The sequence below is a fragment of the Amphiprion ocellaris genome, chromosome 23 (genome assembly GCF_022539595.1).
Source record: "Amphiprion ocellaris isolate individual 3 ecotype Okinawa chromosome 23, ASM2253959v1, whole genome shotgun sequence".
NCBI lineage: Eukaryota > Metazoa > Chordata > Actinopteri > Pomacentridae > Amphiprion > Amphiprion ocellaris.
Window position 1 is genome coordinate 21,661,382 of NC_072788.1, and position 18,662 is coordinate 21,680,043.

The 18,662-nt window shown below is 40.1% G+C and overlaps 1 protein-coding gene across 6 annotated transcripts in view; it reads right to left on the reverse strand.

Annotated features, from left to right (window-relative positions):
* The window catches only part of nhsl2 (NHS-like 2), a 228,856-nt gene that overhangs the window by 16,825 nt on the left and 193,369 nt on the right, over window positions 1–18,662 (reverse strand). For all 6 annotated transcript variants that reach the window (XR_008600528.1, XM_055007529.1, XM_055007528.1 and 3 more), the window contains 3 exons: window positions 16,421–16,563; window positions 11,657–11,906; window positions 244–426 (listed from right to left, as the gene is read on the reverse strand). Coding sequence is in view for 5 of the 6 variants with exons in the window: in XM_055007529.1 (XP_054863504.1) it covers window positions 244–426; window positions 11,657–11,906; window positions 16,421–16,563 (576 nt within the window). In the remaining variant the exon portion in view is untranslated. The remainder of the gene's footprint in view (window positions 1–243; window positions 427–11,656; window positions 11,907–16,420; window positions 16,564–18,662) is intronic.

Consider the following 18,662-nt stretch of genomic DNA (forward strand, 5'->3'; position numbering starts at 1 on the left):
CAGCTAATCAAACCTCAACACTTTTATGGGAACTGACACAAAAAATTTAAAATGTAGTCCAGAAAGGAATAATCTATATTATTTCTCACTAAAGTTAACTGCCACACAACATTCCTGCTGTATTCCAAGTGCTTAAAAGAAAGAGGAATACTTTCTTTGTTCTCTTTATTGTCTTAATGAGATGTGCACCACAGACACCAAAGAAGGAAAACATCGGTAGAAGGCGATAGCTCACAAACGCACCTGTAGGTAAAGTCGTGTCGAGGTCAGAGTGCGTCTTCCTCAGTGGGAGGTTCCGGTGGGGGGTGTCAGTGACAGGCTCCAGGGAGTGGGGCTGGTGGGAGAAGGGGTCCCCAGGATAGGGGGAAGGGGACGGGGAGTGCTGGAGGAGGTCGACACCGTGGAACTTCACTCCTCCGCTGTCACCTGGAGGAGAGACAAGAAGCAGGGAGAGGTCAGCGGCAGGAAACTAATCTCACTTGACACGCGGTAAATTCAATGAAACTGTAAATCCAATTATGCCGTCGACATGGCGATTAAATATTAGATTACGACTCTGGAGAGATTGAGACGTGACGGGGGAAATTCCATTCTGCAAACGTCGTCCGATTTGAAAAGCGTTTCTCTTTTAAGGCGGTTAGGACAAACATGATTTAGTGCTTCTGTTGAACTCAGCATATTTCCTCACTCAGGTTCAAATGTATTCTACTGACAGTCAGGACAAAGTCAAACGTGGTGGATTTGCATTTAAATAACATGCAGCGATTTAACAGAAGTCACATCTTTTATAGAAAAATAAGCTTGTAAAAGTCTATTTGTTGGATAACCTGAAGGAAATCTTGTTGCATGTGCAGTCACATCAATTTTTAAATAAAAATAAGCGAGTCTGTTGCTAAAAAGTTATCAAGTTTTATTTTAGCAGAATTATACAATTTGTCAGTTCAATCTCTGCCGCTCTGAGCTTGTCTTCATTCAGCTTATTCAAGCAGCTGTCATTAAAATTTAACACCTCCTGCAGATTTTCACTGTAAAAAATGGATTTTTCACAGTCTGGCTGAAATCTGAAACATTGGCCAGGTTGTTTTCTCAAAATGCCAAAGAAAGATCAAATTGTAATATTTGTGTTCGCTCTAAAATGCAACAGGCAAAACATATTTATTTAAATGGATTAACGTTGCATGACAGTTCTTTAAAAAAATGAGCCCATGTAATGTATATTTAAAGGTTTAAAAGCCATGACAGTTGTGACTGACAGTCATACGACACAAAATCTGAAATTCGGCTGAACTGCAGACAGTGTTTATACAGTGCAGAGAGGTAAAAAAAAAATCAAATTTGAGCAATAAAATAAACGCAGCTTGGCTCAAAAACAGTATGCGGCGGACAAAGCTGATAGAAGATACATCCAGCATGGTGAAATATCTTTCTAGATGTGGAGAGTTGAGAGAAGAAGTTTGTAGACATTGTATAAAATATCTCTAGTATGTAGAGCCAGTACTGTTTATCTTGGGAAACACTTCTTATGCATGTTGATTCCATCTTTTTCAATTTTTGGAAATTCCTCTTTTGTTTTTCTTTCTTTTTTGTAATTTATATTGTCATAACTTAACCACATCAATGATTCCCTCGGTGTCCACACTTTAAGGAAACGAAATAGAGGTGGTTCACATATATACAGTAGGTCATTGGTTTACAACGTCCTCGACCTATGATGTTTTGTGGTTACATTGCCAAATTTAATGCGCCATCATTTCAATGTACGTCGTCTGTGAGGGTAAAATAAATTTTGCGTGGGAACAAGTTGGCGAGCCGAGCGGACGAATACGTCATCCCGCGGCACTATACGAGGAAGACAGCTTTGTTTACATTCGCCGGTTGTACGCCACATACATCGCAGTATGTGAGTTCCGACTAATGGTGAAAATTCAGTTACGCTGCGCCATAGGAGCGGAATTCTGATGTAAGTCAAGGACCTCCTGTAAACCTGGGACCTGGGTGTCAGGACTGATGACTTCCTCACTTTCAAGCCACATGTGGAGAAACTTGTGAAGAAGCTGGGGCTAAAACTGGGTTTTTATTTTCAAAACAAGTTGTGTTTTTCTTTTAATGTAAAAAAGAGGCTTGTTGCTGCGACTTTTTTGTCTGTGTTGGATTTTGGTGATCTTCTGTACTTGAAAGCTTCTGCTCAATGTCTTCTTAATGGTTGACACTGTTTACCATGCGTCGAATTGTAAAGTGTTGACACACCACTGTGAGTTAAACTCTCAGGTGGGATGGCCAGCTTTAAGCACCAGAGGGATCTGTCATTGGTATACTTTCATATACAGGGCAATACTTGGACTACTGCCCACCTACATTTGCTCTTTAACTGCACAGAAAACTTCTGATCTTAACTCTCTCCATTCACACGATCATTTCTTGCATTCTGTTCCATATGCACGCACTGAACTGGGTAAAAAGGCTTTTGTTTACTCTGCACCTTTTACATGGAATATGTTGCAGAAAGACTGGAAACGAACCGAGGTAATCTCATTGAGCACTTTTAAATCCAAACTGGGAGTTCTTGAGGCCGACTCCACAACATGCACTTGTCATAATTTGCTTGTGAATTGAATTCTTTTATTTGTTTTTTGCTCGTGTCTTAGTTGTGTAATTTTGAAACTGTGCTTTGTATTTGCTACTGTCTGCCTTGGCAGAACACCCTTGAAAAAGAGGTTCTTAATCTCAGTGGGATTTCTCCTGGTTAAATAAAGGTTAATAAATAAATTCATCCATTTTTTGGAGTTCTCTCTCCATCTTCTAGTTCTTCTGGTTCCATAGAGGTGCAGGACTTTATACTGCCGTGAAAAATGGGCCCACAGTGAAGAAAAATGTGACAGGGGCTAAAACCATCCAGGCCAGAGTGCTGGTGAGCCCTTCTGGGCATTTTACAGGTGTCACACTTCACCATTTCTGTATTTCTTGTCATGTAATTGCTGTTACTTGGAGGCAGTGTCCTTTAAAGTCGCCTCAAGCTAGTTTAGGACTTGACAAGTGGCAAAAACATCCCTCAATGATACGAGTTCTCCTGAGCTGAACAAAACGAGTAAAGATTAAACCAAACTAACAGCCTCAGTTTCATGTTTGTACCTTCCTATAATCCTTCGTGTTTATGTTTTACATCCTAATCCAGACTGACTTACAGCTGCTCATGAACCTACTTTCTGTTTTGGTGAATCCAGTGTGTCAGTGAAGGCAGCAGGTCCCTACTTTATTATCTCAGTGACATGCAGTGCAGTTTCTGTCCCATCTGCATAACTCAGCCAGCCTCCTATTAAGCCATCAGCCTTGTTTTATGGCAACAGTCACATTGGATGCAGTCTGCCACGAGAATTTATATCCTACAACAGAATCCTGCTGCTCAGTCTTTGGGGGAGTGGGAAGCAAAAAAAATCAATGAGTCAAAACAGCAAAATGAAGAAAATGAAGCCGAATCGATGAAAAAAAGTGCATCAAGCAGCCAAAACAAACCGAGTTAAAGGAACAATGCTGTCTTTAGTGTGCAACTACTGACAGAGTACAAATCTGCTGCTTTGTTTCCTCGTAACGGAAGCAAATCCAAAAACAGTGGGTTTTGCAGACTAACAGATGGAAAAGAAAAATAGCGTTAAAAATAGTCTCCAAAAATGCAGACGTTCAGAAATCTCCTATTTTGTTTCTGCTTGTATGAATTTCACATTTAAACACTGAACAACAGAATTACAAGTGTTTGAGCAATCTGAGTGACCAATGCCATCTTTACCTGAACAAAATTTTTAAAGAACGTCAAAAATTTCAGAATAACGAAGCACCTTTCACCACATTTACAGAACAAGGTCTGACTGGAAGTGACCAACACGAAGCAGCTTTCAGGAGAGAAATCTGATTATTGATCTGCAAATTTTACAGCATAAATGGCCATATTCCAGCAGGCAGTAAGAATGTGGTTGACTCTGAAATAACAAGAAAAGCACTCCGAGAGCGCAGTACTCCGCTAAGGCTGCTCAAGTCTTCGTATCATTTCCGACAGATGAAATCATTTCTGGCGGATAAGTCCCAATAAGTCTGCAGAGGTGAATTTGTAGTAGGATTGCAATCATGTGATCATCAGCAGGTAGCTGATATAGTCTTCACTTGTTGTCAATCTGACATCTAGAGGTGTTTGCTCTGCAAATCACCAAACTGATGATGGAAACTGGAGCATGGTGACACTCCAACAAAAAGAATTTTGGAAATCAGAAATCTAATTTCCTGGCTACATAATCATTAAATCACTGATATAATCAACAACCCGTCAACTCCGACTGATCTATTTGGTTTTATCTGTTCTATTGTACCTCTTTTTAGGGATATTTCCACCTCTCTGCTTCACTCATCGACTAACCAGGCTATATTTCCACCCGTCTTTCTGTCTGTACTTTCTTTGTTGGACGAAAGAAACTCATTTTTGAAGACCTAAAAATACTCGAAAAGACGTGAAAATTTGCACATACATCATGACTGGCGAAAAATTTCATATTTTAGAGAAATGGCACACGTTTGTGCCAAAATGGCTCAATAGCGCCCCATGGAATATTTCAAACATTTCACAATAACCAGTATGTGTGACCTAGACTTATGAAATTTGGCACACATATGTAACTCATCAAGATGCACAATGATGTATTTGACATCCATGCCCAAAACACGACAGGAAGTCGGTCATTTTAGATTATGTGTCTTTCATACAGAGCTTTGTGGAGCTCAGTTAAAAGGTAAATTAAATTAGATGTGCGAGTAGTTTTTGGTCAAAATCATCATGGCTAAACATGGCTAAAATACATACATGATTGATGATCATTCTGAACAAACATGATTATTTATAATACTTATTCAATGATTTTAGAGACTTTTTTTTGGTACTTTTGGCACATTAAAACAAATAAAGCACTGCTGTTACTTCAGTGTTGTGCTACTTTAATGCTAATGTACAAATCATCACCAAAATTCCAAATCCAAGGTCTGAGTCCTGCACATCTATTGATAGAATTCAGCTCAGACCAAAATGATTTGAAAAAAGCTAAGTTGTCCTAATGTCAGATTTTAAAAGGTAGATTTCCACTGATTCTAGCCACATTGGTTGTTTTTCGATGAGCATTTTAAACCTAAATATTACAGCTGATCAAGTTCTTTTTCAGCATTTCTTTCCTTTCTTTCTTTCATTCCTTTCCTTCTGTCTCAACAAGCTGCACTACTGCCAGTTCATAGGTTCATTTTTAGATATTTTATTTTATTTATATTGTATTTTGATCCTTTTTTAAATGTAAAGCGCAAATACAAAGGTGTGAGAGAAAGGCCTCTACAAGTCCTCGATATAGCGAGAAACTGACAACAAAAATCTTCCATTCTTCTATTTATTCTATTTAGTCAGAGGCTTTTCTTGTAGATTAAAGTGGAAAATAAGAAATGTGTGAATGTTTTTTAGTGTGAAGCAGCAAAAAAAAGTCACGTCAAGCTTCCTGCAATGTGACTATTGTGAACATGTCGATGCTAAAATCAGACATTTTGCAGCACTAGTGTACCTGACTGTCTGCTGGCATTATTATTTTATTATTTTTGCATAATTAATGACAAAATTCACAATGATTCAGAGCTGCTAATTTATTTTACGAGGTCTAATAGATGCTTTGAACAGATGAATGCCGTCCGTCTCACTGTCATTTAGTCTGTTGTTAGCAAGTCTGTTGTTGAGCAAACTGTTTTTGTGCTTCAGTTTACAGCCAAGGAAGCTGTTAGGAGACACAATTTCCTGCCATTTAGGATTCTGAGGGCTCGTCAATATGTAACGCCACGCCTGTGAGGTTCAAAATAAACTGATGAATTGACGAAGAGGAAATAAGTACCTGTCTGTCTGTCTGTCTGTCTGTGTGCGTACAGTCTGTCTCTCTGCTCTGCATTCACATCTTTCGCTGGCTAAAAGCGCTTCAGTCATTCATGAAAATTGCCGAAGCGAGATGTGCAGGATCGGAGAGACCGAGGAGGGAAAAGTGGGAGGAGGAAGCTGTGACAAAATGTTCTCTCGCCGTCCTCCATTTATCATTCATTCACCGTGTTTCCCTCCATCACTCACTCACTTCCTGTCTTTTTCTTTGCTGCTGCCGTAATTTTTTTTGTCTTTTTTTCCCCCTATGGGGAGGAGGAGGAGGAGAGAGGAAGAGTGGCGAGTTACCATGGCAACAGGAAGCTGGCTGCAAGCTACCTGTTTGCTGGTTTACAGAGAGAGAAAGAAAGAAAGAGAGATGAGAGACCCGGTGTCACGGTAACAAGTTGAATAAGTACTTTTTTTTAAAAAATCCTATTTTTCTACATTAACTAGAATATGTGCTACATCCTATGTACAATCTGTGCATTATTAACACTTCTCTCAGTGTTTCTATACTTGAAAGAATCTGTGCAACATCCCTGATATGCGCAGTACTGTTTTTTTTATAGCTAGTGCTTATGCGTATTTTGGTTTATTTTTGTTTTTGTGCTACATTCGTTAAATGTTTGCCCCATTTTTGCTGCCGAAACACTGCAAATTTCCTCACTTTAGGCTTATCTTATATTGTTCCATTTCTGTCTTAAAACGATTTCAAACACATAACTGAGCAACACCTTTGCATCTTTGTCATTAATTACAATAAACAAGGGCAATGCGCACCATCCTGCTGCTGGAAAAACCCTCCGCAGCTAAAAATAGCCCCAAACAAATATGATATTTATTCCTTTTTGGGTAACATAAGCTGAAATTGACTTCTGTAAATGAAAAAAATACATTTGTGATCTGTCTGCCTCTTCAGTATTACAAATAAATGAATGCATTTAAAGGAGGAAGATTTGTTGATGACAAGAAAAGCAGTCAGAAGAAAGTGAAAACCCGCCAAGTATGACGTCACAGTCGTGCATCACAATACCTGACCTTCTCCTCCTCTACACAGTGGGTGAGGAGGGTGAGGAGGGTGAGGAGGGTGAGGAGAGTGAGATGAAGGGAGGCAGAGACAGAGAAGATATTTAACTATAGATGGATATGAGCAAGAAGTAGGGGAGAGGCACCCAGTGACGAAGCAGTTGCTATGCCAAAAACCAGGAGGACCGCACACACATGCAGAAACACACACACATGCAAACACACACACACGCAAAGACACACACAAAGTAAACAAGGAGGAGGCTCGGTTGAGTCGAGTGGAAGCAGGAGTGTCAGAACGATGTTGAGGGTGACCACAGCATACTAACAGCTCTGACAGCACACTCACACACACACACACACACACACACACACACACACACACACACACACACACACACACACACACGATGCACAAGCAAAGCTGACTGCCAGAGATGGGCGAGGGCGATAGCGAATGTGATCATGAGAAGAAAATGTTCTCGACGTCAAATCTAGATTCTGCTGCATTTTCACCCTGAAAGCTCGTGTCAGACGGGAATCTTTGTGTGTGTGTATATGTGTGTGTGTGTGTGTGTGTGTGTGTGTGTGTGTGTGTGTGTGTGTGTGTGTGTGTGTGTGTGTGTGTGTGTGTGTGTGTGTGTGTGTGTGTGTGTGTGTGTCGACACCATCCAGTCTAACCTGTGAGTTATGACTTCTGGCATGAAAACACAACGTGAGGAAACAGAACACTGAAGATTTCCTGCTGTTCTGATGAAACTGTGCATCTGTTCTCTTCTTATATTCTTCTTTAAAATTGCTGCATGACTAAAGCAGAAGAAGAAATTAACCATCTTTCAGTTTCACCTGGTCAGCTTATGCCACTGATCTTCTGAGTGTATATTAACTATAACACCCTATGCAAATTTTTACTGTCTACTCCTATAATAAAGAATGGAAAAACTTATGTAATAAAGGTAAGTATATGACAGTCGAGTTCCTAACATCACTAAGTAGCACCTTTACATGATGTAACTGCATTCAGGAAGTTAGCAGGTGGTTCTCATGATGAGTAACTTACACTGAAGTAGCTGTATAATCCTCAAATTATTGAAAGTGCATCAACTAGCAGCAACCTAGTTGATTGTCATACATATAGCTGCAGATTTCAACCTTTTCTGGTGTAACTAAAGTTTCAGGCTGACCGAAAATGATCATTTTACCAACATACAACCATGAGACTGTATAGAAATTATGAGAGTCACTCACTAAGACCTCAAGGACATTACTCATACTTATACGGTAGCAGCTTGGAAATCTGAAAGTTAGCCTCGTCCTAAAACATACCCTGCTTTGTTGTTGGTTTTCCTCTAAATGGCACCACAATTTACTAAATTAACACCATGTTGTATTAAAGGAGGCTTAAAATTAGCAAGTGAGGCCACAAACTGATTAGGAAAATGTTTACTAAGTTAATAAATCAAATTTGAAGTCAGATTATTTTTCCTTTCTGGCAAAGCAGATGAGCAACCCCCTGCTGGCTGCTGGACACAATGCAGGTTTAAAGCACTTTTCAGGTCACATCTAGCTTTTAAATAAAGCCTGTAATCTGTGTGAACATTAAACATGCTTGTTTTAACTCAATAAACTTAATCACTAGCTAGCTGATGAGCAACAATGAGCTAACAAAAGTGGCATGCTAGTGGTGTGAGTTGGACAGTTCTCTTTTAATGCTCATCAGCCAGGCGTTGCGGGAACATAACCCGTGTTAACATATGCTTAATATGCATGTGGAAATAGATAATCTACACCATAAATAAGGAAAATGCATGAGAAAGTTTCACACAGATTTGCTGCTTAACGAGTGAAACCTTCCAGAAAGTTACAGATGATGTTATTTTTGTGAGCGCCATATGTGGTAATGAAAGGAGCGGAACAGAGGATTGCAGGACAGTTTATAGGAAGAAAACCCACACAGGAGCCGTGAGGAAGAAAGTCAGATGGTGACTCATTGAAAGGAGATTCGGTGACGCACATTGGGAACTGTATTTATAAAAATACACAACTTCTACATCTTAGCTACTCTGGAGACCAACTTGGTTTGTTGTAATCTCTGTGTAGTTTGCAGGAAACCTACAAGAGGTAGTCGACGTATCAGTCAGAAAATACTACTTATGTGGCTAAATATCGCTCTGTGGGTTGTGCTAACTTTGTTGTCATGATTCAGCAAAACAATGAGTCACAATGAGTTGCACAAACGTCATATTTTGGGGCAATAAGTGTGAACTCACTGCAGTTTTTGCTAATTTGTTAATTGCATCACTATATACTCTGTTTCGTGCCACTCCTCCTTCAAAATTAGCTCAACAACGCAGCAGGCTGCCAAAAAAAAATCCAATATTTGTTAAGATTTTTCAGGCTGAAAGTCTTCCTTAAAAACATCAACAGTTTACGCCAATTTCAGAAAATGTTTCAGATGTACCTGCACAATGCACATAAAAGTTGACATTTTTAAGCGTTTATGAGGTGATTTCTGCCTAAATCAAAGTGACATATGTGAATTCAAGGAAACATTTGATTTATTTATCTGCAGTGATGAACTGATTGATTGTTTGAAGCTTCTAAAAGGCACCAGTGTTTATTTTTTCCACTAAACCAAGTCAGATAATACTGACGTGTCCTCCGAAGAGACGAACATTCAAAGCTAGTGGCGTGTCGCTTCCCTTCAGTCTAATTTCCCACGACTCTCACTTTTACAGCTGTCACAGAGAAAACAACTCCCCTGAGAACAACATAGAAGCCAACGAAGGAAAATGTTTTCAGCAGCAGCAGCAGATTTCTTTCCTAAACGTCACCAGTGTTTTCCTTCTTCTGCACAAGTTATTTGGAGATAAAATCGAGTGTGTTCCGAAGACACACAATAGGAGCTAAGAGCTGCCACGCGCTGATTAATTTCCAATAGGAGCTCATCTCGAGGGCTAATCTATTTAATTTTGGATTAGTTTTCAGTGAAATTTTATATTGAGGCCATAAATTCTAATAAACACCGAGAAATGCTTGAAGGGAAGCGGCCGCGCTGGCAGCTGGCCGTAATTAACCTCAACACAACCCCTCCACTCGCCAAACAGGTGACCTTTTAAACGATTATTGGTTCTTCTGCTGACATGATCTGTTCTGATCTGTTGACTGCTCTTGTGATTAACTGACTAATAGTTTTGCTTAGAAAACATCAGAAAATGACCAAAAAAAGGCCACGACAAGCTCTTAAAGATCTGAGGTTTTAGATATTTGTTGTTTGAGAGGCTGGAATCAGGGTGTGTTTGACAGTCGTCTTTGTGTACATTCAGCCATTTACAAAAGTCAGGCAAAAAAAGACAAAAAACTACAAAGACAAGACAAAATATTATAAAAATGAGACACAAAGTGACAAAAATGAGACACAAAATGACAAAAGCGAGAAACAAAATGACAAAAATTAGACAATCGACATGAAATAAAATAAAAAAGACAAAAAATTTGACAAAAAGTTACAATGTGACAAAAGCGAGACAAAAAATGACAAAAATGCGAGAAACAAAACAACAAAAAAATTCACAAACAACACAAGCGAAATTTTAAAAAAGCACAAAATGACAAAAACAAGAAACAAAATGACAAAAGATGAGACAAGCAACACAAGTGAAAAAAAACACAAAACGACAAAAACGAGAAACAAAATGACAAAAACATGAGACAAAAGGCAAAAGTCAGCCAAAAAATGAAAACAACTCCCCACAAAAACAGGACTAAATATTACAAAAATGAGACACAAAGTGACAAAAAAGAGACACAAAATGACAAAAAATGAGACAAACGACACGAATCAAAACAAACAAAAAAATTTGATGACAGTTGCAACGCGACAAAAATGAGACAAAAAATGACGAACGTGAGAAACAAAACAACAAAAATAGACAACACAAGCGAGACAAAAATAACCACAAACGACAAAAAACGATACACAAAACAGCAAAAAAATGGCAAAAATCAGACAAAAAAACACAAAAACAAAACAAAATATTACAAAAATGAGACAAAATGACAAAAACGAGAAACAAAATGATAGAAAATGGGACAAACAACATGAAACAAAACAAAAACGAGACAAACAGCAAAAGTCAGACAAAAAAAGATTTTAAAAATAAAACACAAAAACAAGACAAAATATTACAAAAACGAGAAACAAAATGAGAAAAACATGAGACAAATGGCAAAAGAACCAAGTTTTAGGCATTAGTTGTTTGAGAGGCTTGACTCAGGATGTGTTTGACACTGAGAGTTATGTTGGTTACTTTCCATTTGGACTCTACTTTAAATCCAGTTTCACTGGAAAATCGGCACCGATTCGCAAGCTGGACGCCAGTCATCTGTGTTTATATCCAGCCGTTTAAATACAGCAAACTGCTACACTTTGATGCATCAGGATCACTCATCAGGATCACTCAGGAAATTAAACATTCATGAGAAGCTCTGCACCAGTCCAAACCCTTCTGAGGCAAGATTTTGGAAATATTACTCTATCCGGACTGATTTTGTCCCTGCAGGACCAGCATAACTTTATCATCAGTTAAACATTTTACACAACTGTGCAATTGCATTTGGCACCTAAATCTAAAGCACAAAAAGCATTTGCATCCATTATTTTTCAATGAACTCAAATGCTGCAGGTTAGGTTCAGGTGTTTCGTGGTACCTGTGATGTCCAGGGGTATGAACTGAGCTGGTGTGCGTCTTCCCAGGTGCCAGCGGGGTTTTTCTGCAACCGGCGGTCCAGTGGTGGCAGATGTGGCGGTGCTGCTGCTGCTGTTGTTGCTGCTCCAGCCCAGCGGGGGGCGATCTGAGCTGCAGGGGGACGGGGACGGGGAGGGAGACGGGTCGGTCACGGACCTCAGACCGAACACCGAGGAGGCGGTTTCATCATCGTAGAGCTGCTTGGACGCCGGCTGGAGGCAGAAAAGACGGACAAGTTCAGTGGTTTGAATTTAATTTCCTCTAAACAACATCTCAGTCATTTCTGCTTTTGTTACATCTTCTACTTTGCATTCAACTGTTTTTGAAAGTTCTTGTTTCCATTTTATGGCTCAGTTATTTGGAAAGACAAATTTATAAATCAGACAAATACTTTTTTTCTTTAAATTGCAGTTAGTGGCTCAAACAGACAAAAAAACGGAAATAAACTCTTAAATTCAATTGAAGCGGAAAATCAATACGAACAGAAAAAAATCCTGGAGGAGGCGAGACGGCCGGCAGAGGTCATCTAGTCATCTGCCTCCTCCGAAGGAAAATGTTTTGTCCTCTTACAGCGACTTCAGAGCTGATAAGAGGAAGGATCAATAAGGCAGATAAGGAGTCAGAAGGGTAAGAAACAGAGATTAAAAACATAAACAGCACGGCTATCGTTTTCACTTGTTCTGGAATTAAAAGACACAAACACAGGAAAGAGAACGGGAAGTTCGGTTCGCATTTTTAAAGGAGAATAAAGAAGCAGAAGAAGAGAAAGTAAAAGAGGAAACATGAGATACGATCTGATTAGCCAGCAGGGACAGAAACTACTGCTCAACAACAAGGTGTAATCTCAGCTACACTCACTGGCCACTTCATTAGGTACATCTTGCTTGTAGAAGGTTGGATCCCATTCATAACTGCCTTAACGCTTGGTGGCATACTTTCAACAAGGTGTTGGAAACATTCCTCAGAGATTTTGCTCCACATTGACATGATGATGATGATTTGTCGGCTGTACATCCATGATGCCAATCTCCCGTTTCACCACATCCCAAAGGTTCTATTGGATTTAGATCTGACGAGTGTGGAGGCCATTGGAGTACAGTCAAGTCATTGTCATGTTCCAGAAACCAGTCTGAGATGATCTGAGCTTTGTGACATGGTGCATTATCCTGCTTGAAGTAGCATCAGAAGATGATCCACTGTAGTCATAAAAAGACGGACATGGTTAGCGTCAATACTCAGACTGTGGAGTTTAAACCATGATCAGTTGGTACTACGGGGCCCAAAGTGTGCCAAGAAACTATCCCCCACACCATTACACCATCCCCCGATGAATCGCCATCTATCACGGTGGAGGGGTGTGAGTGTCCCTGCGATCCTGGGAGCTATGTTGTCCGGGGCAATAGCCCCTGGTAGCATCTCCCAAGGCAAATTGGTCCTGGGTAAGGGACCAGGCAAAGAGTGATTCAGAAAAACCCGATGACAGCAAAAATAAGGAAAGCTGCCACCTCGCCCGGATTAGGGAAACTGGGGCCTCTTTGTGGAGCCAGGTCTGGGGAGAGCTCACCAGAGAGCACCTGGGGTTCAAGCCCTGGTGGCCGGTGACGCTTCTTATGGAGAATTTCTGAACCTGGGGCAAACACAGAACTCGCTGGAGGGATTATGCATCTCATCTGGCCTGAGAAAGCGTCAGGATTCCCCAGGAAGAGATGGAAAGTGTTGCTGGGGTAGGGACCTCTGGAATAACCTGCTTAGTCTGCTTTCCTCCGTAACCCAGCCCTGGACAAGATGAAGAAAATGTATGTATGTATGTATGTATGTATGGATGTATGTATGGATGGATGGATGGTCTTCTGCTGATGGATGGATGGATGGATGGATGGATGGTCTTCTGCTGATGGATGGATGGATGGATGGATGGTCTTCTGCTGATGGATGGATGGATGGATGGATGGATGGTCTTCTGCTGATGGATGGATGGATGGATGGATGGTCTTCTGCTGATGGATGGATGGATGGATGGATGGATGGATGGTCTTCTGCTGATGGATGGATGGATGGATGGATGGATGGTCTTCTGCTGATGGATGGATGGATGGATGGATGGATGGATGGATGGTCTTCTGCTGATGGATGGATGGATGGATGGATGGATGGATGGATGGATGGATGGATGGATCATTACACCATCACCAGCACCCTGAACTATTGATACAAGGCAGGATGGATCCATGCTTTCATGTTGTTTACGCCAAATTCTGACCATCTGAATGTCGAAGTTGAAATGGAGACTCATCAGACCAGGCAATGTTTTTCCAATTTTCTATTGTCCAGTTTTGGTTAGCCTCAGTTTCCTGTTCTTAGTCGACAGGAGTGGCACCTGGTGTGGTCTTCTGCTGCTGTAGTCCATCTTATTCAAGGCTGTTGTGCATTCAGAGATGGTATTCTGCATTCCTTGGTTGTAACCTGTGGTTATTTGAGTTGCTGTTGCCTTTCTATGATCTCCAACCAGTCTGCCCCTTCTCCTCTGACCTCTCACATCAACAAGCTCACTGGATATTTCTCTTTTTCTGACCATTCTCTGTAAACCCTAGAGATGGTTGTGTGTGAAAATGCCAGTAAATCAGCTGTTTCTGAAATACCAACAACCATGCCATGTTCAAAGTCCCTTAAATCCTCTTTCTTCTATTCTGATGCTCGGTTTGAACTTCAGCAGGTTGTCTTGACCACGTCTACATGAATAAATGCATTGAGTTGCGGCCATGTGATTGGCTTAAATGCATTGAGGCTGCAAAACTCAAACCCTCCAGTCCATCTTCCCTGATGAAGGTGTATCTACTGTACAGGAAGTTGTCTCGTGGGAATCCACCTTACTCTAATTGAAATGAGCCCAGACAGTTGAAGGGCATTAACTGTACAGAGCTGTTTAACGGCTTGCTGAAGGAAACGAGCGTCGATATGCTGCAAATGTTGCAGTAAAATCACTGCAGGGGTCCATCAAGCTACCAGGGAAATAGCCTGAGCGCTATTAGCGGCAAAGACAGATGAGGAAACGAGTGAAAACAGCATTTTGATGCATATTAATGTGTGTAAATCCCTAATATTCATGTTTATATCCGTCTCTATGCAGGAGCTGCCTGACTAATATTGCTGATGTCATTTTCTATTTTGATTTCTGGTGAAGTATTAGCGATATTTCCATCTGGAAGACGCTAAATCGTTTGGCATTTGTTTGCAGCAACCTGCTGAGAGTGTGAAAAGGACGATGACTAAGTCTGGCAAACGTGAAAGGACGGGGAGGGGAAAAGCTGCGCAAGAGTTTCTTGATTATTTGGCTTTTGTGTGAAGCAGAGGATAACAAAAGCAAAGAGGCGTTTTGTCACAACACAACTTTCAGCTGTAGAACTATCTGTGATTCTGGGGAGATGAATTAAAGGCGAGAAGATGTTAATAAATATGAGCAACAGCTATGATAGTTCTCAAAATAATGGGCCTCATGCAAGAACATTTTACTTCCAAGTCTGAATCAAGAAACCATCTGAAGAGCTAAATCTTAGCATGACTCTTTTTGTTGCTTTTTTTTGTCTCATTTTTGTATCATTTTCAATCTTTTGTTGCTTTTTTTGGGTCAAATTGTTTGTCATGTTTAATCTTTTTGTTGTTTTTGTATTAAAAAGGCTGACTTTTGAGGGATATTTTGCAACAGTTGATTTATACTGACAACATGGAGTATCACATAGTAGATGTGTAACACTTAACTCTGGTGCATTTTTAGGCACTGGTTGTGCATTTTTTTGCATCAATTTATGCAAGAAATGTCTTTATGCAACAGAGACCACAAAATTCACTGTCTTTATAGTGGAAATCTACCATTCTATCTAAAATAAGGTGAGATAAATATACAGATGGAGTGGGATGGAGCAAGTTAGTGGGGAATTGCTCAGATAAATGAAATAATTCCGGTGATTTAAAAAAAAAATGTCTATTTTAAAAAGTTTTTTAAAGAATATTTTTCTTCCAATCGCACTGCTAAGTTTGGGGTTTCAGATAGGTTAAACAGCGCAGAATTTTTGTTTTTTTTAAAGAATCTATTTATAACAAATGGAAGAGATATGTAGAGTGAAGTGATTTTGATGAAATATCTGAATTTTAAGCCTAGATGTGGATAACTCTTAATAGTAGCATGGAAGTGCTTAAGTGACTGAAAATTTTAAATGTTTTTTTTTTTGCTGTTTTCTGCTCAGATAAATGGTGCAATTTTGGCATTTTATTTTATTATTATTATTTTTATTTATTTTGCCTTTCCAACCTGCAGAATCTGGTTTGAGCAAAGTATTTATTTTTAGTGATTTTTAAATGAAACATTTAGAATCAAGTGATCATACTGAAAAATCATGATTTTAAACTCCGATATGATTAGCTTTAAGTTTTGATTATTTCAAAAGGCTAAAATAAACATGAATTCTTTTAGTTTTTGTACTTTTCCTCACTCCCATAATAAAAGGTGTAATTCTAGTGATTTCTAAAGATTATTTAAAGACAACTTGCCCTTTAAACCAGGTGATGGAGGTGGTGGGATGGCGCAAGTTAGGGGGAATGTGAAGTCAGAGTGAGTTTGTGCAGTGGTTTTTAAAGTTTCAAGGCTGAGAAATCACTAAAGAACGTGTGAAGCTTGTGTTTGCTCATCTGTGTGTGTCATCGGTGTACATGTGAGAGTGCGTGCGGCTACCAGGAAGATGAAGTCGGGCCTCTTGTTGTTGAGGGAGATGGGCGAGCGGCTCAGCGAGGTGGACGTGTCGTCAGAGCTCTGCGAGGACGGATGCCGGAAAGTCTGACCGGTCAGCTTGGTGTCGTACAACTGCTCCTCAAACTCTGCAGACAAAACAAAAAACAAAAAAAGTGAAGGAGTGAGTCTTCTTTCTGTGTGCACACGTGAATAAAACACACACCACATGAAGTATTTGCATGATCTGCTGCTGCTGCTTTGCATCACCCGGCGGCTTCCCTCCTCCTGCGACCTCTCCAGAGGAACCTTAAAGAGTTTATATCCTCTCGTGGGCTCTGGTTCCTTCTTTGTTTCTCCTCTTCCACTTATTCCTTCTCCACAACTCTCTGTCCGTCTTTGTCTCTCGGTATCTGACTGTTTCTCCCTCTCCACCAGCTAAGCCGGCTCTCCCTCAGGCCATTGTAAACAGATTCCTAACCCCCACCTCCCCTTCTTTCTCCTGCTGCACACATACACACACACGCACACGCACACGCACACGCACACGCACACACACACACACACACACACACACACACCCCTGAACTCAGTCCCCGACCAGCTCCCTTCCCTCCTCGCACCAAACGGCGGCATCACCGAGGTGAAGAGTTTCTAGTTGAACATGCTTCCCGGGACAATATGGATTCCTTCCTGTTGGTTGCCTAGCGACGCAAAGAACCGGGCGACAACAACGACAGCCTCACCGACCACAATACATACGAATACTGCAGAAACCAGTGAGGATTTGTGACCTGATTCTTGACATACATACAAACATACACAGTCATACTTAATCCTTTTGTTTTGGGGTGTCGAACTCATTTTAGCCACAATCTGATCTCAAGTGACCAGAAAAATCAGAGCATAACAACTGATAATTAACTAATAACTAACTATGAATAACGTAATTTCTGAAGAAAAATAAGTTCAATTTCAACAATATTATGCGTCAGTTTATCATTTACACAGTACAATTTATGGATCACAGTTTATCTACAAAAGCATCACACAATACAGTACTTTACGATCAAAACAACTCGTCAAGATCTGGAGATTTTTTCAAAAGTTGATATTTTCTCTGTAATTTTTACATTTTGCAAAGTCATCTAGCCGGATTGGATCGTCTGGCAGGCCGCTGGTGGCCCACGGGTCGCATGTTTGATACCCTTGCTGCAGTATTTTATTGCAGGATTTATCTGGAAAATGTAGTATTCACTGCCTACGTCGAGATGCTTGGGATAGTTTGGATTTGTATCTGTTTTCCTGCAGGTTTTATCAAACGTTAAATCTAAATTCATTCATTTTATTGCATTAATTCATTTTATTTGTCAGTTTAAGACGTTTAAATGTGATGCAATTCAATGTAATGAGACTATTTCTTTGGCAACAAAGGTTGTTTCATGCCGATCAAACACACTAAATTAAACTCAATTAAATGAAGGAAAAAATAATTAACTAGTTAAATAACCAACTGAAGGGCAAAGCTGAATTTCAGGGTTGAATAAAAAAGGTTAAATAAGTGATAAATGGATCTGCAACGATGAGTTATCTTCAAATAACTGAACATATACACTAGTGTTCAAAAGTTTGGGGTCACCCAGACAATTTCATGCTTTCCATGAAAATCTTGTCAGATTCAGGGGAGCGCAGCTGATGTGGGAGTGTTTTGGAGTCAGGAGTATAGATTCATGAATAGAGATTAATATACAGCAGCACAGCCACAAAACACAAAAAGATAATGATGTGTTTTTATACGAGGGTAGGCATTCCGCCCGCCCACAGAGTTTGTGCAGTTTTTAATGGCATTTGGGATCATTGCTGTTGACATCTTCCTCCTGCCGAACGAAAAAGCGCCGGCAGCAGAAAATCTCACTCATTCTGACGGCAATTATGCCTCCGAACCTAAGAACAAACGCAGGACAGCGCCTGCACCCACCAAACCTTTTACAACCTTCAGCTCGGATTAAGTTGATGCACTAACGCGTGTCGGTTGTCATTTTCAGCTCAGCCACTGTTTACTTTGAGTGGAGTTTGAAAAGGTTTTTATCAACTCCAGGATAGTTATTTCACAGAGATGTAATCCTTCAAGTGGAGTGAAACTGTGACAAAGAGAAACCAGAGTAACAAGGTTCTCACAAGACGAGGATTAAACATCGCTGCTGCTTGTTTTGTGTCCTGGCACACATTAGTTATCTTTTAATATATG